Below are 23,729 nucleotides of genomic sequence, written 5' to 3' on the forward strand. Positions count from 1 at the left end.
CTTTGATTCTATATTTGAGTTTTGTTGGAATTCCATCAGGAGAAATTATCATGATCCCAACTCCACTTCCCTCCTTATGAGTAGAACCGTCGAAGAATAATCTCCAAGGTTTTAACTCAACTTGAAGTTGAGGACTTTCGACCACTGCATGGTCTATAATAAAGTATGATACTATTTGTCCCTTCATTTCTCTTAAAGGCATAAAGGCTAAAGAGTATTCAGTGAGGGCTAATGCCCATTTGCCAATTCGAATGTGCATTATTGGCTTTGATAACATATACTTAATGACATCAAAGTGTGAAGAGACTTATAAATCAATAGGTTTTATATAATACTTGAGTTTAGTTCAAGAGAAATGCAAACAAAGACACAACTTTTCTATTGAAGTGTATCTAGTTTTTGCATCATTTAAAACCCTACTAAGATAATAAATGGCTCTTTCGACGCCATCTTCATTCTCTTTTGCCAACATGCTACCTATAGTAGTGTCGGAAGCTGATATATACAGTCTCATAGGCTTCTTTCCACATGGTGGTGCCAAGATAGGAGGATTCGTCAGATAATGCTTGATCTTGTCGAATGCCTTTTGATGTTCATCATTCCATTCGATCTTCCCTTGTTTCAGGCATAGGAGGGGAGAGAAGGCTTGAGTTCGACCACTTAAGTTTGAGATGAATCTTCTCAGGAAGTTTATCTTTCCTAATAATGATTGCAAATCTTTCTTAGTTGATGGTGCTTTGGTCTCCATAATAGCCTTCGTCTTATTCTGATTTATTTCTATCCCCTTTTTATGGACCACAAAGCCTAGAAAATCTCCAGTCTGTACAAAGAATGCACATTTAAGAGGATTCATCTTTAAACCATGTTTTCTCATTCTTTCGAATGATTGGCTCATATGGGTTAGATGATTTTCGTCTGATATAGATTTTATCACAATATCATCTATATAAACCTGCATAAATGTCTCTATATAATCATGGAATATAGAATTCATTGCTCGCTGGTCTGTTTCCCCAGCATTTTTTAACCCAAAGGGTATAACTATCCACTCATAAGTGCCTATTGCCCTTGGACATCGAAAGGCTGTTTTGGAAACATCCTCTTCAGCAATGAAAATCTGGTTATAGCCAGAATATCCATCAAGCATACTAAGATATTCATGGCCTGCAGCTGAGTCGACTAGCATCTCTGCCATAGGCATTTGATACTCATCTTTAGGAGTTGTTGCATTTAGATCACGGAAATCTATACATACTCTTAAAGAGCCATTTTTCTTGATAACAGGAACTATGTTTGCAATCCATTCGACATACCTTGTGGTCCTAATGAAATTGCATCGTAGAAGTCTTTCGACCTCTTTTTTGATCTTTGAAAGGATCTTTGGAGGGAATCTCCTTGGAGTCTGCTTGATGGGCTTCTTGCCATCCTTGATAGGCAGCTTCAATTCGACTAGTTCCCTCTTCAAACCAGGCATCTCGTCATAGTCCCAAGCAAAACAATCTTTGTTTTCTCTTAGCAATTCAATTACTCTTACTTTCAACTTGGGGTCCAGTTTAGTGCTGATGTAGGTGATTCTTTTTGTACTCCCATCTCCAAGATCAATTTCTTCAAGAGGATCTGGCGCTAACATCTTCGCACTCGATGTCACTGGATCTTTTTCGAATCCCAGAGGCTCTTCGTCATAGATGGCATCTAACCTTTGTTCTGTTAGTTCCATAGGTACCTGTTCGTCAGGGGGTTTTGGTTTAAAGTACTCCCCAGGTTCTGTATTATAAATTTCACCATATGTGGCTATATCATCCATGTTAGTTATCTCGGCTTTGAGAGCCGCTTTTCTTTTGTTCTCAACCATGTAGGCCGAAATCTTTTCGAAAAAAGAAGACTCGGGCATAATCCAAGTCTTCATCCTAGCTTGTTGGTCGTATTTCAGATGATTCCCCTTCTTCTGGGTCCCCCATAATTTCCCTATCCCACTGAAAGCCATTGGGATGTAGAGTCAAGAAATACAAAGCATTTTTATTTGGGGAGTAGCCGTCTTCAGCTGGGTGACATGGTCCTATATGAGCCAAGTTCCTGTCGAAGTTCTTCTTATCTACATGGTTCACTTCCTCCATGAAGTAACTTTGGTCAGCCTTAACATTTTCTACTACACCATCTTCTCTCCAGATGGATACCCTTTGGTGCATGGTCGAAGGAACTGCCCCTATTCCATGGATTCATTCCCTTCCTAGCAGCAAGTTATAATTCGCCTTCGTAAGTATCACCATGAACATTGTTGGTCTTGTGATTGATCCAACAGTCAGATCTACTTGTATGACACCCAGAGTCTGTCCTATCTTACCCTCATAGTTCGACAATACCATATTGTGAGGTTAAACATCAGTATCAAACATACCTATCTTTTTCAACATGAACTGAGGCATCAGATTGACTGCTGCTCCTCCGTCCACCAGAACTTTGTTCACCCCCACATGTTCAACTTTAGCTCTAATGTATAGGGGCTTGAGATGGTTTTGCATCCCTTGGTGAGGCCTTTCAAAAAGAGCATTCTACTTTTCGACAGCTTCGTTGTTGTGAACATAGTAACACACAGGTTTATGCTTCGCCATCTCCACAACATCTGCTTCCTCATTGTCATCAATCTCCGTCTCCTGATTATATTCGTATGGTAGAACTGATACCACATTGCAAGTCATATTAATAGATGACACTCCGTCGGACTCAAAGTCGTCAGTGAGCATTTCTTCCTCTCTTATTTGTTCCTCCTGAACTTTCTGATTTTTGTTTTCATCTGGAAACAACTTCCTTCCTACAGATGGTTTGGTCGAATTTGTGACATTTGGGGGAACCTTGATGTTGCTGGATTCTCCAATCTCCCTTGAAGTCATCTCTCTTTCAGCCTTCCTCAACCTCTGATGTCTTCTCCACTGGGACCTTGACATGGGATTCTTATCTTTGTAGTTCTCCAGTCTGATAGCCTCTCTCTTAGATGTCCGGAACTGTTTTCTATAAGCCCAAGAGGTTCTTCCTCCATCCTCAAAAAATTTCCACTTTCCCCTCTTCGACCCCGCATGAGTCCATTTGTCCTTAGGGACTTCTGCAGGAAGCTTAAACATAACTCTTTTCGCCCTTGGGTGAGGGTTGTCTTGCCTTCTAGGAACCCCCCCTCTTATCGAATATGTACATATTCGGGTTACCTCCGTGTCCATCCCAGCCTTGGTTAGATGGAATTCTCTCGAACGCTTTAGCCAATTCTCTGTTGTAAACTGCCCCACATCTGGGACACATCAAGCATTTTGTTTCGTACTTGTAGCAATGCACAATAAAACCAAGAAGGCTTTCCCCAGGCTTGGGATACACCTTCAGTAGTTGGCTTTCCTTTCTCCAATTTCTCTCAGTCTTAGTTCGTTGCCATCTTTCATAGTCTTCAGCCACCCTTTGACATAACCTGATGCTACACCTTGGGCACAACAACATGTCAGCATTTCTTTTGTGACACCTCCAAAGGTATTCACATAGGCTCTCATTGGCTTTGGGATAGCCAAACTGCATTCCCTCTTGCTCTATCTTCAGACACCTCTCCACTTCCTCCATTTCTGGGGGGGGGGGTGGTTCAGATCCACCATTTTTACACCTAGATTGGGCGCCATCAGTGATTGAAATTTCCTCAAATTTCTTCCTTAGGCCCTCAGTTGCCTTCCCATTAAGACCTTCAGTGGCCTTTGGTTCGACATTAGCAACCTGTTCACCTTTGACAGAAATTCCAAAGGGAACATCATTATTTAGGCCATTAGTAGCCTGCTTTCCAACTAGATCATAGCCTTCAGTTCCTGTTTCCTTCACAACCTCCACTTCCACCATGTCAATCATGTTGATTTCGACAGGTTCAGCATAATTTGTGTCAGCAATGTTGAGGGGGTCAGTGTCAACCTTCATCTAGTTTTTCCCCTTGTCAGCGAACTTGAGGCGGTAATCCTTAATTGCATTCTGAATAAGATCCCTGAAAAGAAAGCATTGTGAGGTTTTATGGCCTAAAAAATTGTGATATTTACAGAAGCCTCTTTTCTTCCGTTGTTCTAATAGAGGAATTTTGGTATTAGGAGGCACTATTATTTGGCCATCTTTTACTAATAAATCGAAGATTTCATCACATTTGGTCACATCAAATGTGTAAGTCTTTTTAGGAAACTATCATTCTTTTCAGTTTCGATAGGGTTCCTGCCATTCGAAGGTGTAAGTAATTTACAGGCATAAGGTGGTGCTTCTTTTAATTCAGCCAAATCTACTTCGAATTCCTCGAGACCATAAGGGTCATTAGAGATTTCAGACTCCCCGTCTTCGAATTCGACATAAGCAACCATTTCTTTCTTATAATTCTTATTTTCTCTGGCCTTTTCAGCTTTTAAACGTTTGACCTGTCGAACCCTGTTTGCTAATTGGGCCATATCTCTTAGATACTAGGTATCTAACTTTTTCCTAATGGAGTATTCTAAACCTCCAGCGGCCATTTCGACCAATTCATGTTCAGGCACTACTGTAAAGCATCTAGATTTCAACAAACGGAACCTATTCAGATAATCATCTATAGGTTCAGTGAATTTTCTTTTGATACTGGCTAATTCCTTAAGACTTATCTTAGTTTGGCCCATGTAGAATTGTTCATGAAACAATCTCTCTAAATGAGGCCAAGTATCTATGGAATTTGGTGGCAAAGCTGTAAACCACGTGAAGGCATTCTTCGTCAGAGAATTGGGGAAATATTTCATTCTTAGGTTCTCACTGTTCGCCAAATCCCCTGCCTCAATCATGTATCTGGCTATGTGTTCTATAGTGGATTCACTAATGTCCCCTGAGAATTTGGTGAGCTTAGGGATTTTACAACCCCTTGGTAATTCCGTTTGCAGGACGTATCCTGACAAAGGAGAGGTATAATTTGGCCGTCGAAGTCCTGTATTCAGACCATTCTGGGCCATGATTCTCTCTATCATAATAGTTAAGTTATTTTCCATCATGTTTTCTTGCCTAACCCTATGAATTACTTCGTCTGCATCCTGGTTTCTATTAACCATCATTATTCTCCTAGGTTGTTCTTCAGGGGCTTCCTGTCGAACTGGCTATTGTTCTAATCTTGCCCCCATGACCCTTTCGTCAGGCGCTTGTCTAGGTGGTCGAACCTGATTTATAGTTGGTTCTTCTTCCTGGACTATAACTTGGTTTGGTCTGCGTCGAACAGAGGACTGTGGGGGGCCTAGAAAATCTGATATGCGTCCCATCTGCGTTGACAGTTGTTGGTATGTTTGGGCATTATCATTGTTAGTCCTATTTACATTCTGTTTTAGGGGAGAAAAAATGGTATTCATTTCTCTGGCCAGAACTCCTACCATATCATGGTTACTGGCATCCATTTGTTGTCTAAAGGCTGCCTGGTTATTCGTTGTAAGGGTAGTTAATAGGGTGGATACTCCTTGTGATTGGGTATTTCGACTTACATGGTTCATGCCAGAACCAGAATTTTGAATTGGCGAAATAACCGTATTATGGGATTGAGTATATGTGGAAGTATTATTTTGAAGTCCTGCCATGGCAGTAGATGGTATTCCATAAGGGTATTCTCTCAAAGGCCTAAAATTCTCAAATCCTGGTGGCCCAGGGGTTGAATTTGCAGAAATGTCTGCTATGCTTGATATAATAGGCATTGTTGTCGAATTATTTATGGTCATGGATCTAGATGTTGGTATGTCCTGTGTACTAGGGATCTCAATGGATACATCAATCGAACTTGTTCCGATTGTGCCTGTTCCCTGGGGAGGAAATTGTTCCCCTTGACTGGTTGTATTAACCATCTTTTTTGTGTTTTTTCTTTTGGTTATAGGTTGCGAATTGTTGGCTATCTTACCACTTCTAAGGTTCATGCAACACTATGATTTTTTAACTCAAAATAATAACAACAATTTTGTATTATAAAAGTAAAGCAAACTATTGTAATTAACAGTTCTTTTGACACTGTCCCACTGGGTGTGCCAATTTGTTTACCAGTAATTTCTGACAAACAACCGCTAGTCCTCCAATGTTATTAATCTTGGTAGCTTACAGGATCGACTAGATTGATCATAGGACATGTGTCTCAAGAACTAATGTTATGGTGGTTTGATTCATGATTAAGTTTGTTTCTGGTTTATGAACGGTACAAAGTAAAAAGTGTTTTGACAACAATTCTAAACGCACTCTAAATGGTAGTAATTGGGTAAAAAGGGCTTTTTCACAGACAACAAAAGTAATTGGCACAAGTGAAGATAAATAACTTGAAGTAAAAGGCTTTAAGTTTGAAAAGATGCTGAAAATAAAGGTCTGGCAAAATGTAAATTCAAAGGTAAAGGAAAATGACGAAATACTTTGAGGATAAAGGCAATTCGACAGAAGAAAAGACAGTAAAAGGTTTAATTTAAGTAACTTGTATTAAACAAAATAACATGAAATGTAATCATGGTGTTCTTCATACATACATTTTCAGCAAAGACTCGTTTCTCTCACTCCGGTACTTTGAGTATTTTTAGTGAATTTTGTATATCCGTTTGAACACACGAAATCTAAAAACTAAGACTCTTATTTATAACAATTATACCCTAACGGTCTCTACACAGATGATTGCCACGTTCGACATTTTCAAGCGCTGCGTGTCTCAGATGCTTCCACGCGTTGGCCTGACGAAACTGCTTCGTTTGAATTTCAAATCTTTCCCGCTTGAAGCTTCGAATCTGTCAAACGCCTACGTCGAAGAGAACTTGTAGAGATCCTAAAATCTTCTAAGTCCCAAGCTTCGACAAAAAAGGTCCTTTCTCCTAAGAAAAGGATTTAAATAATAGCTTCGACAAAGCCATTTTTATATTGTTTTCCAAAACATAATATTTCAAAGAACTTTTAACTTAATGGTCGAAATCTCCAGCTAACAGACCCTCAGACGGATCAAAGTGATAAATGGTGTCTTCTACACGAGGTAAGATGTGCACAATGGGAGGTGGCACAGACATGACTGGGCTAGATGCCGGCATGGAAGCAAATGTAGGCGCAAAGCCTTCAGGCACAAAGTTGGACGGCATTCCTCACGGGAATCCGGCAGGCATAATGGGCATAAAATGAGCGGTGGCAGTAGGGCTTTTCACTATGCAATATATTCACATGAAATTAATTTGCTTATGTATCATTTAGGCATTGAAGTGTATCATTTCCTTTCTCTATCATGGATTTGAACATTTTTAATGTTTCTTTCTAAATACAGTTAAACATTCGGGGTGCACAAGAATGATGAAGATAATGGAAGAGAGAGAATTTTTAACTAATTTTTATTCTCATATGCAATAAAGGTTACAATAAAAATTTGGTTATAAACTGAAACTAAGTTTTAGTTTATATAGAAATGGATAACACAAGTGTACGTAAGACGTGTTGATTGATTATGTTCATTCAATTCATAGTGGATTGAAGATCGGAATTGAAATAGAATCACATTTTTTAATTCTGTAGGATTGGGAAACATAAGTGTTGGTGAGATTTGAGTGAATTTGCACAAGAACGAAAATGAACGGTGGAACGGTTGTGAGTGAAACTTTTTGTTAGATGTATTTTGCATGATATCAAAACTATGATACTTTAGCGTTGATGAATATTGGAGGGTATCCTCTGATTCTCAATATGCATCTAGCAAGAGGAAGCATAAAAACATTTAGAAATAAGTTGGAAAAGGTTTTATGCATTAAAAATGAGTTTTATGAACAAAATAACCTATGTGTCGACACATCGAATTTTTTTCTATGTGTCGACACATGTACTTCATTTTTAAAGTATGTAGCTTCTGTTTGATATGCCGTCTGAAGGAGAATTGCGGTCCAAAACGCAGCGGAAATTAAAATTTCTCCTTTAGAGATCCTTACGAATGGTCATGATCAGTGATAGAATATTTACCTCTTGTGACGGTTGAAACCTTTGGTGCAGATCTCTTGTGACGATCAAAACCTTTGATGCAAATCCACGAAGCGATCACGAACGTTGAACGATGACAACGTCTCTACTCAGTCCACACGAACGGGTTCCTTCAATCTCAGTGCTAGTTGGTACGAATGAAGGCTTTGAGTGAGAGAGAGAGAGTGATAGAAAACGAAAATAATGCAACCGCCAATTTTTGCTTCTGCACAAGGGTTCTATTTATAGAACCACTTGTGTGGGCTTCAAGCTAAAAGCCCACTTAAGTGTATTTTGGCCCATATCTTATAATATGCCCAAAATCACTTAAGCTCATGGTACCTTACCATATTTCGTATTCTACTCAAGTACATCGTACCTTACGATGCTCTATAACTCACTTAAGGGCACCGTACCTTACGGTATTCCTTAGTTACTCTATCTCTCATCAATCCGTCCTTTGTGTGTGACCCTGTAGGTTTTCGTGACGTTGGCAATTATATTAAATCACGCATTTAACATAATAAACAGTGAACGGTATCTAGCAACACATCACTGCTACCCAAGACACGAAAATGTCATGTGATCTGACAATTCCTTCTGTGATAATACTTATGTGTATAATTACCCTTTTGCCCTTATATCTATATTGAACACAAGGTATAGACCGTGTCATCCTTGTCCAGTTCAATATTGGGCCCATAGACATTTATCCTGTTACGCAGGATGGGCAAATTCCATCTAGGACACTCATGTCCCTCAGCATGCTTTGTGGAGTACCCATCAACTGTGTTTATGGTTATCCAGTTACGGACAACGTTGGATCAGCAATAAAGCACTCGACTCTACATCTAGGATCCATAGTGGTTTCAGGTCGAAGAGTGGTATACACCATTATCACCATGAGAATAACTTATGACACTTTGCATAACTTTCTATATAGTATTCTCATAGCGGGTCAATCCGGTATAAATATTACTCCTAATATTCATACCTATGTTTAAGACTTGATAACTCTTTATCCATGATCCATGAGATGCGATCATCAGTCTACAAACATAATAGTCTTAATGCTTTAACGTTATCCTACTTCACACTAAAGCTCGACTACGGATACTTTAGGAATAATGTCCTTATGTTTAATGTGTTCTCATGATTAAGTCACACTTAATACATTAAACGGACTATCTATTCCAGGGACTTTATTAATCAACCATAATAAAGAGAATGCATTTTATTATTAATAAATAATTCGATACAAGTACCAAAAAGTATTGGCCTCTAGGGCTTACACCAACACCGTCTCTATAGGTCGACGCATGACCTACAGGTCGACGAATGACCTATACAGGTCGGCACATGCTTCGAACAAGCCGGCTTATGACTTACACATGTCGGCTCATGCAATGCAATTTTCCAAAAAATTCACAATTTTTTCAAATCTTTTGCGTTTCTTTTACCTCCTAACATGCACTCATATAAATACTTCATACATGCATCATTTCTAGAAAGGTTTTTAGTGTAAACCTACATGAAACCAGGATTTCAAAGCATTTTTATCATATTCAACCTCATTTTATGCATACACACAAACAAACTACACATAATCATTCTTTGTTTTGGTGTCATCTAGAATTAGGGATGATAACGCCTAATTTAGGTTGATTGATTTATAAATTAGGTTGAGATCTTTGAGGGTTTCAAATAAGAAAACCGAGCTGGGGTTTTTATTCAAGATCAAATTTGGATTTGAAGGTTTTGGACAAGATTATGCAATTTGAATCCGATCGAATGAAGGATTTGAAGATTAGAATGTTCTTGCAAAGGAGTAGCGTGAAACGGTGGATCATATTGATAAATCTTGGGTAACAACAATTCGAGGATTGGATTCAATCGAGTGAAAGATTTGAAGAACAAGGGTTTTCTTGTAAAAGTAGCGTGAGACGGTGAATCAAATAGGCATTGTTGGGTTACTTGATCAAGCTTTGATCAAGGGAAGAAAAGGTGTTAGAATCAACATCAAACTTAGGCTTTATAGGGTTGGATTGCTATAACTCTCTTATATACATACTTTTGTAAAGTAAGATTAGTTTCATCATCTTCGAGTTCGAATTGAGGGAAGACGTTCCCATAGCGAGGTAAATTGGGGAACTAACAAAACAAATCCTGGTGTACTCTCTCTCTCTCTCCCTCTCTATCTCTTTTATTTTTTGTTTGCAAATTGTGGAACTCATCTATCGCACGATCAATTTGTTTGGATAATAATTTTGATTACCTTTTGAAATAGGTATGCATGTACATATCTAATTGATTGATAAAGGTGTTTGGGACATCATCACCAATGGTCCAAATCAAATTACAATGACCAATGGTGAAAGTGTTGTCGTTCCAAAACCCGAAGCACAATGTAATGATGATGATAAGAAATTATGGTCACGTGATTGGAAGGTGTCGCTACTGGGATTTCACGATAACGAAACCGGGACTAAAGAGATGCCAAAGAGAGGCAAAGTCAGAAGAGTCACCACCGAATTTTATTTAGTTTACCTCTATCGGAGAGGAGAGGGCAAACAGACGATAAAACCCTCGAAAAACAGACGCGCACGGGAAGCGCTAAAAGAGAATAAGGAATCGCTCTCGCAACCGAGATTTGGGTTCAGAAGTCGGTTACGTGAGGGGAAGGTATTAGCACCCCTTACATCCATGGTACTCCATGGGAACCATTTCGGTTGTTTTATATACATGGGATTTATCTATTATTGTTTTATTTTCAAAAGAATGTGTGAAAGGAAGGGGGTGTTTTTGTTATTATAGTGCTCGCCAAGGATTGGGGCCCTTGTGCCTACGTATCACTCATTCGAGGATGAGGAATCAGAGCTCTGTAGTTCAGAGTAGAAAATGTTTGTGTGTTGGTTGATTTTACCTTTGAGAAAAGGGTTTTCAGGATGATGCCCTAAGGCACAAAAATGAGTTTGATGAGTTGTATTGTTTTTACCTTGAATAAGGGTTTTATGAAAGAATGTTTGTGATTATTTTGTACTAAAGTCTATGGGTGGAGGTGATTATTCTAGACAACAAGTCAAGCGTCTTGCGTCCAAAATAATCAGAGTAAGGGTAAGAATACTCCATTCTTACTCATTCTCCACCACTTAAGGCTCGTGGCGCACAATGATAATCGTAATTATTAAGTATTTTTGAATTTGGCTAAGAAAATGCCACTTGACGTTGAATCAAGGGTTTATTTTATTTAACTATGAAATTTGGCTTATGCAACATGAATGCAAAGTAACCAACAAGAAATTAAAGGGTCTTATTGTAAGGTAGCCCAAGAGAAAGTCTTTTGTGTGCAAAAGTGACCTAAGCTAAACAAAGGATAATGGTCTTACAAACATGTCCCCCTAAGGTGGTGCCATGATGCCATTCTTACAACATGCATGTAAGTTACGGATGAAAATCCAAGTGTTTACAAAGTATCACAAAGAGTAAAGGAAGACCTCCAAGCAAAGGTCCTAAGATGAAATCCTCTAAGTCCAAGTTGATTAAGAGTGGAGTGAATATTTTTGGTCTTATCATTTTATCATGTTTTTGTTATTTTTATTGTATCATGACAATGAAATAAATAACAAGTAAATAAACATGCATGATGAGTTTGTACAATGATGATGATAATGAGCACTTGAATGTAAATTACAAGGTAATGACATAGAAGTAAATCACAAGATAAAGAGTGACAATATCACAATAATAATGGTTAGTGAATGTAAATGACAAAATAAACCACAAGATAATGGTAACAAAATCGCAATAACAAAGGTTAATGACAAAAAAAGGTTAGTGAAGTATAATTAGTGGTTAGTAACAATAAAATAAATTGCAAGGAATTAAAGTGCAATAATATAAATGTTAGGAGTTAGTAGTTAGTAGAATAACAATAAGCAAATAGAATAACAAGTTAATGTAAAGAAAATGGTTTCATCTATGTATCAAATGACCCAAATATGGTTGAAATAGAGGCAACCTATCAATGCCTCAAAGTATCATGAAGGATCTATTGATCAATCATTAATAGGTTTGAAACATTGAAGATTTTATCAACTCTAAACAACCTTGGTCATGATCTAATAGATCTCATCAACCAAATAAATGTAACAATAAGTCAACAATAAATATTAAATGATAACAAGAAACAAGGTTTGATTGAAAATGGTGGATAAAAGTAGCAAGAGCAAGAAATCTCCCAAAGGATGTAAACCCAACAAAACCCACTTGTCTCAAAGTTGGCTCAAATCTCTCTCAAAACACAACCCAACAGTAAAAATCCATTTTCAAACATAAAACAAAACCAAAAATGTCAAGAAGTTTGAGTCCAAAATATTACCAAGATTGTGGTGTCAAAACTAGGTTATGGTTGTGTTTGGGTTTGAGAATGAAGCAAAAAGCTTGGAAGAGGGTGGTTATGGTTGTTGTGGTAGGAAAATGGAAGAGAAGGAAGGTGTATGTTTATATGGTAGTGGTGAATGATTATGTAAGTGAAGGTCACAAGTTTGCTACTGTTTTTGTTAGGTGGAGATTGTGGATTTTTACACGGTGGTTGGGTGGTTCAAAGAAGAAAAGAGGGTTTGGGTGAGTTAGGGTTTAAGTTTAAAAGAGGGAGCTTGAATGTGATTTGGACAGAGGTCTTGTGGCTTTCAAGCTTGAAAAATGAGTGGGGATAATGCTCTATTTATAGAGGAAGCAAAGGGGTTGAAGTGGGTGAAAGAAAATCACTTTGTGGTGAAAAAACAAAGTTACTACTGCTGTTTGCGCAGGTGTAATCGACTACCATGATTGGGGTAATCGATTACACCATCCAAAATGGCCTGAAAATCAATTTTTTGTCTGTGTAATCGATTACCATGATTAGGGTAATCTATTACACAGTCCAAAATGGCCTGGAAATCAATTTTTTGTCTGTGTAATCGATTACCATGATTAGGGTAATCGATTACACAGTCCAAAATGGCCTGGAAATCAATTTTTATATGTGTAATCGATTACCATGATTAGGGTAATCGATTACACAGTCCAAAATGGCCTGGAAATCAATTTTTGTCTGTGTAATCGATTACCATGATTAGGGTAATCGATTACACAGTCCAAAAATTGATTTTCCCCTTTTTTTATTTAGAACTTTAACCGGATAACCCTGGTCTTTCCCGGGTGTCAACACCATGCCTTGAGTCCGTGTAATATGTATTTGGTTATGAAAGTTCAATGAAATTATGATGATGAAATAATGAAAGCATGCATGTGCAGTAGGGCCATGGATCAGATGAATGTTGTATCGGGGTAGGGTGAATTTTGGGGTATGACAGCTGCCCCTATTTAATCTTCTCGAACCTGAATGTTTAGATAGCAACGGCTTCCACACATCCAAGGTAAGAGAGGATTAAATAAATAAAAATATCCAAAAATTCGCCCTACTAGGAATGAATGAATGTGATATGAAGTGATGGGTATTTGTGAAGGTTGTTCATGGGATGGAAAATAAATTTGATATGAAATCATCTGTTGAGGATAGTTTATGCTATTATGTGGGGAGGACATGGGTCAGCTGTATGATGGTTATGTCATGATGTGTATGATATGCAATGTATGTTATGGTGTGTAACATAAGTATCTCTTCAAATGGAAAACAAAGAGAAAAGCTTCATGACAAAAAGTCAAGAAGAAAGATGAGAGGGAATATGACTTCGTTGGAGATAAGTTTCTTATGTAAAAGATAGTGAAAATCCCTAGCAACGGCTGGGAAGATTTTAGTTTAGTGACGCTTCCTAGTAATGGCTGGAATACCTGAAATCTAACAATGTAGATCCCTAGCAACGACTAGGGAGGTTTTAGTTCAGTGACGCTTCCTAGCAATGGATGGAATTCCTGAAATCTAAAGATGTAGATCCCTAGCAACGACTAGGGAGGTTTTAGTTCAGTGGCGCTTCCTAGCAATGGCTGGACTACCTGAAATCTAAAGATGTAGATCCCTAGCGATGACTAGGGAGGTTTTAGTTCAGTGACGCGTCCTAGAAATGGTTGGAATACCTGAAATCTAAAGATGTAAATCCTTAATAACGGTTGGGGAGATTTTAGTTGAGTGACGCTTCCTAGCAATGGATGGAATACCTGAAATCTAAAGATGTAGATCCCTAGCGACGACTAGGGAGGTTTTAGTTCAGTGACGCTTCCTAGCAATGACTGGAATACCTGAAATCTAAAGATGTAGATCCCTAGCAACGAATAGGGAGGTTTTAGTTCAGTGACGCTTCCTAGCAATGGCTGGAATACCTGAAATCTAAAGACGCAGATCCCTAGCAACGACTAGGGAGGTTTTAGTTCAATGACGCTTCCTAGCAATGGCTGGAATACCTGAAATCTAAAGATGTAAATCCCTAAAAACGGTTGGGTAGATTTTAGTTTAGTGACTTCCTAGCAATGGCTGAAATACCAGAAATCTAAAGATGTAAATCCCTAACAACGGTTAGGGAGATTTTGAATTTTTAAAGTGTCAATCCTTAGCAACGATTGGGAATGTTTGAATTTTGAAAGTGTCAATCCCTAGCAACGGCTGGGAAGGTTTGAATTTTTTAAAATGTCAATCCCTAGCAACGACTGGGAAGGTTTGAATTTTGAAAGTGTCAACCCCTAACAATGGCTGGGAAGGTTTGAATTTTGAAAGTGTCAATCCCTAGCAACGACTGGGAAGGTTTGAATTTTTTAAAATATCAATCCCTAGCAACGGCTGGGAAGGTTTGAATATTGAAAGTGTCAACCCCTAGCAACGGTTGAGAAGGTTTGAATTTTGAAAGTGTCAATCCCTAGCAACAGCTGGGAAGGTTTGAATTTTGGTGATCGCAATCCCTAGCAACGGTTGGGAAGGTTTGAATTTTGAAGGTGTCAAAAGGCACATGGGTACTTGCAAAAGGCAGGTGAATAGATATGGTGGTTATCATACACAAGGTAGAGGAAAATTTACGGTAGGCACGAAAAACTCATTGTATCCCTCGGGCATAACAGCGGGGATGAAATTTTTGAAATATGGCTACCACTCGGAACTTTCCAAACCTACATCAGGTGTTTTAAGACAAACGATAAGAGAATACGTCAATCGTCCAATCTCCCATTTTTGCTTAACATGCAAAGTTGATAAAGGTAAACTCTCTCGTGCAAAAGGCAACAAGGAGGCTTGCAAAAAGGCAAAACGGGGGTTTCCCTTGCAAAAAGCAGAGGGGACTTGCAAAAGGCGAGGTACTGACAAAGGGACAACAATATTTGCAAAAGGCAAATAAAAAGAGATACTTTGGGGAAACCTGGTGGGGTTGTTCACGGGGATCCTTGCACTTTCGAGAAAGGCTTGCATCCAACTTACGCTAAACATGCATGCTCTGTTATGAAGAGTATACTATGATGCAATATTATGTATGCAATGTGTCGATGTATGAAGAATGCCAAAGTATGCTCGGGCTGCTGGGGTTATTTAAATGCGTGGTATATGGATTGTGTCAAGTATGGTTGGGCTTAGGAACTTCCCGTTTCAGCGAGAAAATTACGCATAAAGTGATGCGTGTAATACGTGTGGGATTACGAATGGTTATTTGGATTTTTGTAGGGATTTATTTTTGTTTCCAAAGAGAGATTGTTGGTGAATATTATCATCAAAGGGTTGATGGAAAATGGTTTGGAACATCGTCATCAAAGGGTTGATGGAAAAGGGTGTCGCCATCAAAGGGTTGATGGAAAAGGGTGTCATCATCAAAGGGTTGATGGAAAAGGGTGTCATCATCAAAGGGTTGATGGAAAAGGGTTTGGAACATCATCATCAGAGGGTTGATGGAAAGAAGTGTCATATATGGATTATTCCAAATATGGTTGGGCTTTATGGTTAATGATAGATATTTATTTTGGGAGGTGCCAATAACTATTGGGCTTTTGGATTTTGGTTTGGACGGGATCAGGTTGGATCTGATGATGCTTAGATTTTTGGGTTTTCTAAGTAGGCTTTAATTTTGGAAGGTATCAAGCGTGGGTTGGCTTCATTATTCTTTATCGGGAAAGGCTTCATGTTATGCATGATGCATGATATGTATGAGTGAAGTGACATGGTTGGTGTGTAATGATTGATGCAATTGTTTTGGATAGTTCAACAAATGTCCTTGAGGTGGGTCAAGAATGGTTGGAACTGGGAAATATTTTTTCTTGGCTTCAAGGCTCATTGTTGACAAATTATGGGATGATGTGATTAGCATGACTTCCCGACATTTGCTTTGAACTTGGCTGACGTAGTGAGCTTGGTCTAGATCTTATTATGCCTTGTGCTTGATCTGAGTAGAAAAACTAAAAAATATAAGGAAATGCTTCCTCTCCATGGCTAGTCTTGCTCCAATCTATTAGGTATTTACACTGACTGCCCCAGTCATAAGCTACAAAGCAAATCTTGGGTAGACTGATCTTGACCTGATATGCCCCAACATCTTGGGTTTTCCTACCCCTATTTATCCATCTCTTGGAGTGTTTTGACTTTCTCATGCTTTTGAGGTGGTTTGCCCTGATACGAACCTTTGTAGGGATTTTTCCCCTGCCTGGTTGATCTTTGAGGGGATTCCCCTTGCCAACTGCCTTTGGAGAGATTTGCCTAATCTCGACGTGATTTTCCCAAACTGACTGGATCTTGAAGTGGCTTGCTCAACGGAGTTCTCAGATACCTTGCCCTCCTTGGTGAGATCAATCTAAGGGGATGACCTTTGCTCATCGAAGTCCTCATGAAATTTGCCTCTTTTGGGTGACCAAAACTTCTCGAGTCATGTTCATTGTGAAAATGCTCTTGATGTCAGTGCTCATTCACAAGTAAAACTATTTATGCTAACGTTATGTTTATGGTAGTTTTAGAAATCCAAGTATGTCCACTGAAAAGATGACATATAGTGAATGGATCACTAGTTACAAAAGTCATATTGATACTTAGCAAAACAAAAAGGGGTCAGTTTTGACACAAGCTCTAATGTAATATGCTTTCAAAATAGATCTTGCTTCAATTAGGTCTTTTGAGGGTTGTAACGTGGGTTGGTGCATGGTTTGAGAAACAAAGGATTTATGGCTCAAAAATTTATTTAGCTCGCCCATTCTCCTTGATACCCTTCAGTCCTACGTTCAACTAGTTTGACACAGACGTTCGTCTCTTAGAATGATGGGAGTGGTAGTAAGAGAACCCACAAGGTTTTGGGAGTGACAGTCACTTGCCTTCCTATTTTTGTGTATGCAGTCACACGACTTTGTTCTTGCTGAGGATTTTTTTTTATTCCTCTTCTGCTTTTTTTTTGTTTTTCGACTTCCCTAATTTTGCCTGGACTAATTTTTTTTACTTACAGTCCATCGGGATACCCTAATTTTTGCCTAAGCCACTTGCTTTCAAGTTTCTACCTAGCGGGATTTTTCTCTCTCTTTTTTTGTGGAGTTTTTTTTTGTGGAACAAATCGTGTGACATTTGTTTATTTGGTTTGAAAGGATTTGGGGTTGTCTCACTTTTTTGTTGGCGAGGGACAACCATTGGATTTGTGATTTCGACCTCTCGTGAGGGAAATGATGTGGTTGTCCTTTAGACAAGACACTCCCTAGAATATGGTTGATTCTCAAATGGGACACTCCCTACTTTGTCTTTTAAGAATTGAACTTGTGGTCAAATTAGCTGAAGACTACCCTGCCCCGGGTTTAAGATGTGAGTTTTTTTTGCTTTGAATAAAACTCCTACTTCTAGGCTCAAAGTGGTTGACTGGGGATTATCATCCTTATACCTCCAGTGTTTGGGGATTTGAAGCAATGCCTTAGATCATCATCAAGGTGTTTATTCAAAAGCATTCATGCAATAGGCTATTGTACCTTATATTCATCATTCTCCTTCTAATTTTCGTTTTTAAACAAAAGTAAGATAAGAGTGAACACGATTGGATTGACTTAAAACATGCATATTCATTTCATTGTTGCAAAAATAAGTTTTTAAGAGTGAATATTACAATGACAAGCAAGAAAGTTACACATGAAAACAAATGAATGATAACATAATTGCTGGCATGATTAGCCTTGTTTCAACCGTAGATTGGTGTCATCATGCTTGTAGGAACTTATGTATGATAGTCCCCAAGGAGGCTCTTATTCAGCTTCTTGTTCCTCATCCATTGGCACTGGTTGTGGCATTGCAGAAGTGTCTTCATGTGGCAGCATGAGGTTGCTCAGTATATCCAGACCGTTTGGTGTGAACGCGATAACCTTTGAATCAATCAGTTCCTGGACCTTGTATTTGAAGGCCTTACAACTCTCGATCGAGTGTCTGAGTGCTCCCGAGTGGAACTCACACCTAGCATTCATGTCGTAGTTCAAGGGAAGAGGTGTTGGAGGAGGTCCTAGTACCCTTAGCTTCACCAATGATCTGTTGAGCAGAAGAGGGAGAATTCGACCATACGACATGGGAATCAGGTCAAACTGTTTTTTCGACCTCTTTGATTTTTTCTGGCCTTTTTGAGCATAAGAGTTTTGCCTCCGACTTGAGTACCAATTCTGATTCTGCATTTGGTTCCTCGGAGCTAGCTGGGGAACGAACAATGGCTGTTGATTAAGAAACCTCAGCAGTTCGGGTTGGGGACGGTATCCCTGAGGCAACTCATGATGTGAGGTGGAGCCGGACATAGGCATAGGGGAGACCATTTCCATCCTGGAGGTTGGTATAGGATTTCCTTCCTTTTTCAACAGTGTTTGCAAGATTTCTATAACCAAGCTCATCTGAGTCTTTAGTTGGCTGATCTCTTCTTTCAATGAGTTGGAGTTCTTCCATAGCAGCTTGAGACATGCTTCTAGTTCTAAGTGTACGTCGAGAAATCAACTAGTGGGGTAGAAACAGAAGGTGGTATAAGGTTTTGCTTATGAGATACAAATTATGCATGAATGCGATGTTTATTTATGAATGAATGGGTGAGAAGATTTCCACAGGTTTTTAGGCATGGGTTCATGGTTTTGGACCATCGTGACGAAGCATGGAGTTAATAATGTCTGCTTAGTAAACCAAGGTTCTCGCTTTGTGTGATCTAAGGCTTTTGGAAAATTGGGTGTAAGACACTGCCCCTAGAGTCATGGACTTCCTTGACTATTAGCCGCTTATGTCAATTTATTTGTCAGGCGACTGCTCCATCAAAGTCATCTACTCTAAGTGAGATCTTCGTATCGACCCTTACGAGGAAGGCACCTCGGTGGCCTATACTACGCGACCATCGGTCTAGGCTAGCCATAGTTTTAAAGGTTCTAAAAGGGGTCTTAGGGTCATTGACTCTAGTAAAAGCAAAGATGCTTACGCCGAAAGCACGACGGTCATCAATCTCCTTAAGAGAATCTACCACTAAGTGAGGTTCTCATACGACCCTAACGAGGAAGGCACCTCGCGGATCAATACTACTCAACCTCTCCTATCTCAAGCAAACTCTCAGACTCGGGTGGGGAGTCCTTCACACAAGGTTTTTTTCCTTTGCAATCATTATTGCTTCCAAAAATTCTTCGTCACAAAACCAAAGTTTCAGATAAACAGGCAAACAAAGAAAATATGTATAGGTTAGCAACAAAAGCAATATATACAGAAAAAATAGATAACGGATAAATCTCCACGTACGTAAAAGAGGAACAACCCAAACTAGGATAGATTTGCTTAGGGAATTTTGGTGTCCCCAGCAGAGTTGCCAGCTATCGCTACCGGGATTTCACGATAATGAAACAGGGACTAAAGAGATGCCAAAGAGAGGCAAAGTCAAAAGAGTCGCCACCAAATTTTATTTAGTTTACCTCTATCGGAGAGGAGAGGGAAAATAGTCGATAAAACCCTCGGAAAAGAGACGCGCACGGGAAGCGCTAAAAGAGAATAAGGAATCGGTCTCGCAACCGAGATTTGGGTTCGGAAATCGGTTAAGTTAGGGGAAGGTATTAGCACCCCTTACGTCCATGGTACTCCATGGGAACCATTTGGGTTGTTTTACATACATGGGATTTATCTATTATTGTTTTATTTTCAAAAGAATGTGTGAAAGGAAGGGGTTGTTTTTGTTATTATAGTGCTCACCAAGGATTGGGGCCCTTGTGCCTACGTATCACTCATTCGAGGATGAGGAATCAGAGCTCCGTAGTTCGGAGTAGAAAATATTTGTGTGTTGGTTGATTTTACCTTTGAGAAAATGGTTTTCAGGATGATGCCCTAAGGCACAAAAATGAGTTTGATGAGTTGTATTGTTTTTACCTTGAGTAAGGGTTTTATGAAAGAATGTTTGTGATTATTTTGTACTAAAGTCTATGGGCGGAGGTGATTATTCTAAACAACAAGCCAAGCGTCTTACGTCCAAAATAATCAGAGTAAGGGTAGGAATGCTCCATTCTTACTCATTCTCCACCACTTAAGGCTCATGTCGCACAATGATAATCGTAATTATTAAGTATTTTTGAATTTGGCTAAGAAAATGCCACTTGACGTTGAATCAAGGGTTTATTTTATTTAATTATGAAATTTGGCTTATGCAACATGAATGCAAAGTAACCAAAAAGAAATTAAAGAGTCTCATTGTAAGGTAGCCCAAGAGAAAGCCTTTTGTGTGCAAAAGTGACCTAAGCTAAACAAAGGATAATGGTCTTACAAACATGTCCCCCTAAGGTGGTGCCATGATTCCATTCTTACAACATGCATGTAAGTTACGGATGAAAATCCAAGTGTTTACAAAGTATCACAAAAGAGTAAAGGAAGGCCTCCAAGCAAAGGTCCTAAGATGAAATCCTCTAAGTCCAAGTTGATTAAGAGTGGAGTGAATATTTTTGGTCTTATCATTTTATCATGTTTTTGTTATTTTTAATGTATGATGACAATGAAATAAATAACAAGTAAATAAACATGCATGATGAGTTTGTACAATGATGATGATAATGAGTACTTGAATGTAAATTACAAGGTAATGACATAGAAGTAAATCACAAGATAAAGAGTGACAATATCACAATAATAATGGTTAGTGAATGTAAATGACATAAAATAAACCACAAGTTAATGGTAACAAAATCGAAATAACAAAGGTTAATGATAAAAAAAAGGTTAGTGAAGTATAATTAGTGGTTAGTAACAATAAAATAAATTGCAAGGAATTAAAGTGCAATAATATAAATGTTAGGAGTTAGTAGTTAGTAGAATAACAATAAGCAAATAGAATAACAAGTTAATGTAAAGAAAATAGTTTCATCTATGTATCAAATGAACCAAATATGGTTGAAATAAAGGCAACCTATCAATGCCTCAAAGTATCATGAAGGATCTATTGATCAATTATTAATAGGTTTGAAACATTGAAGATTTTATCAACTCTAAACAACCATGGTCATGATCTAATAGATCTCATCAACCAAATAAATGTTACAACAAGTCAACAATAAATATTAAATGATAACCAGAAACAAGGTTTGATTAAAAATGGTGGATAAAAGTAGCAAGAGCAAGAAATCCCCTAAAGGATGTAAACCCAACAAACCCCACTTGTCTCAAAGTTGACTCAAATCTCTCTCAAAACACAACCCAGGAGTAAAAATCCATTTTCAAACATAAAACAAAACCAAAAATGTCAAGGAGTTTGAGTCCAAAATATTACCAAGATTGTGGTGTCAAAACTAGGTTATGGATGTGTTTGGGTTTGAGAATGAAGCAAAAAGCTTGGAAGAGGGTGGATATGGTTGTTGTGGTAGGAAAATGGAAGAGAAGGAAGGTGTATGTTTATATGGTGGTGGTGAATGATTATGTAAGCGAAGGTCACAAGTTTGCTACTGTTTTTGTTGTGTGGAGATTGTGGATTTTTACATGGTGTTTGGGTGGGTCAAAGAAGAAAATAGGGTTTGGGTGAGTTAGGGTTTAGGTTGAAAAAAGGGATCTTGAATGTGATTTGGACAGAGGTTTTGTGGCTTTCAAGCTTGAAAAATGAGTCGGGATAGTGCTCTATTTATAGAGGAAGCAAAGGGGTTGAAGTGGGTGAAAGAAAATCACTTTGTGGTTCAAAAACAAAGTTACTGCTGCTGTCTGTGCAGGTGTAATCGATTACCATGATTGGGGTAATCGATTACACCATCCAAAATGGCATGGAAATCGATTTTTTGTCTGTGTAATCGATTACCATGATTAGGGTAATCGATTACACAGTCCAAAATGGCCTGGAAATCAATTTTTTGTCTGTGTAATCAATTACCATGATTAGGGTAATCGATTACACAATCCAAAATGGTCTGGAAATCAATTTTTGTCTGTGTAATCGATTACCATGATTAGGGTAATCGATTACACAGTCCAAAATGGCCTGGAAATTAATTTTTGTCTGTTTAATCGATTACCATGATTAGGGTAATCGATTACACAGTCCAAAAATTGATTTTCCCCTTTTTTTTTTTATTTAGAACTTTAACCGGATAACCCCAGTCTTTCCCGGGTGTAAACACCATGCCTTGAGTCCGTGTAATATGTATTTGGTTATGAAAGTTCAATGAAATTATGATGATGAAATAATGAAAGCATGCATGTGCAGTAGGGCCATGGATCAGATGAAAGTTGTATCGGGGTAGGGTGAAATTTGGGGTATGACAGAAGGCATAAAATATTCTCATATCTGCACTCGATATTGATGAATTTTTTCGTGTTTCCTATTGTGTAACCCCCAAAGTTATGTGGGACGCATTATAATTTTCCCATGAGGGAACTAATGAGGTCAAACAAGCTAAGATCAATACCTTAAATCAAGAGTTTGAACTCTTTCGCATGAAGCATGTTGAAACCATTGCCAACATGCAAAAGAGGTTCACACATCTTATTAATCGATCGAATGTTCTAGGTAAGCCTATTTTGAACGATATTGCTACTAATAAAGTTTTGAGGTGTCTTAATAGGAAATGGCAACCCAAGGTCACCACAATCAAAGAGGCTAATGATCTTAAAACACTTGATCTCACAACTTTATTTGCAAAATTGGAAGAACATGAGCAACAACTCACTTACTTGGAAAAAAAATGAAAAAGAGCATGAGAAGAAGATGAAGAAGGATAAAGGTAAAGACAATGAGGTAGAGAAAAAGTCTATTGCTCTAAAGACTTCAAGCTCAAGGTCCCCATACAATGAGCAATGTGATTGTGAAACAATAGACGACAATGATTCTGATGAAGAAGATATAGGGTTGTTCATCAAAAGGTACAATAGATACATATGGAAAAATGGAGTCAAGCACTCTGAATCCAATGATGAAGAGATGTGGTTGTTTGTCAAAAGGTACCATAGGTATATAAGAAAAAATGAAGTCAAGCACCCTGACAAGAATCAAATCAAATTTAGAAGGTTATCTAACTCCTCAAATGAAGATGAGAATAAAAAGGGTAAACTTAGAAGTTCTTGCTACAATTATGGAAAAGTCAGTCATTATAGGTCGAATTGTCCTTTGATCAAGAAAGACAAAGAGAAATTTCATCACAAGAAATATAGCAAGTCTAGAAGAGAATGTGTTTCTTGGGAGAGTGAAAGTGATTCCTCAAATGATGAAATCTCAAGTTCAAGTGTAGAATCAGCCCGGATTTGCCTCATGGAAAACAAAAAGAAGAAGAAAAATGTAAGTCTTTCTAATCTTGAATCTATTAATAAATTTATTATTCTAAATTACAAAAAGCTTTTGAAAATCTTCATAGAGAAACCTTAGACGCTCTTAAAAAGT

At 38.3% G+C, this 23,729-nt stretch overlaps 1 protein-coding gene across 1 annotated transcript; it reads right to left on the reverse strand.

Moving 5' to 3' along the window:
• Positions 1–4,457: 4,457 nt before the first annotated feature.
• Positions 4,458–5,069, reverse strand: LOC127096796 (uncharacterized). Its single transcript, XM_051035342.1, has one exon. The coding sequence runs from the start codon at positions 5,067–5,069 to the stop codon at positions 4,458–4,460; it is 612 nt and encodes a 203-aa protein (XP_050891299.1).
• Positions 5,070–23,729: the final 18,660 nt, after the last annotated feature.

The sequence above is a fragment of the Lathyrus oleraceus genome, chromosome 1 (genome assembly GCF_024323335.1).
Source record: "Lathyrus oleraceus cultivar Zhongwan6 chromosome 1, CAAS_Psat_ZW6_1.0, whole genome shotgun sequence".
Lineage (NCBI taxonomy): Eukaryota > Viridiplantae > Streptophyta > Magnoliopsida > Fabales > Fabaceae > Lathyrus > Lathyrus oleraceus.

Excerpts from the sequence above, each read along its gene's own strand:
- LOC127096796 (XM_051035342.1), bottom strand. The coding sequence starts at position 5,069 with ATGGTTAATAGAAACCAGGATGCAGACGAAGTAATTCATAGGGTTAGG.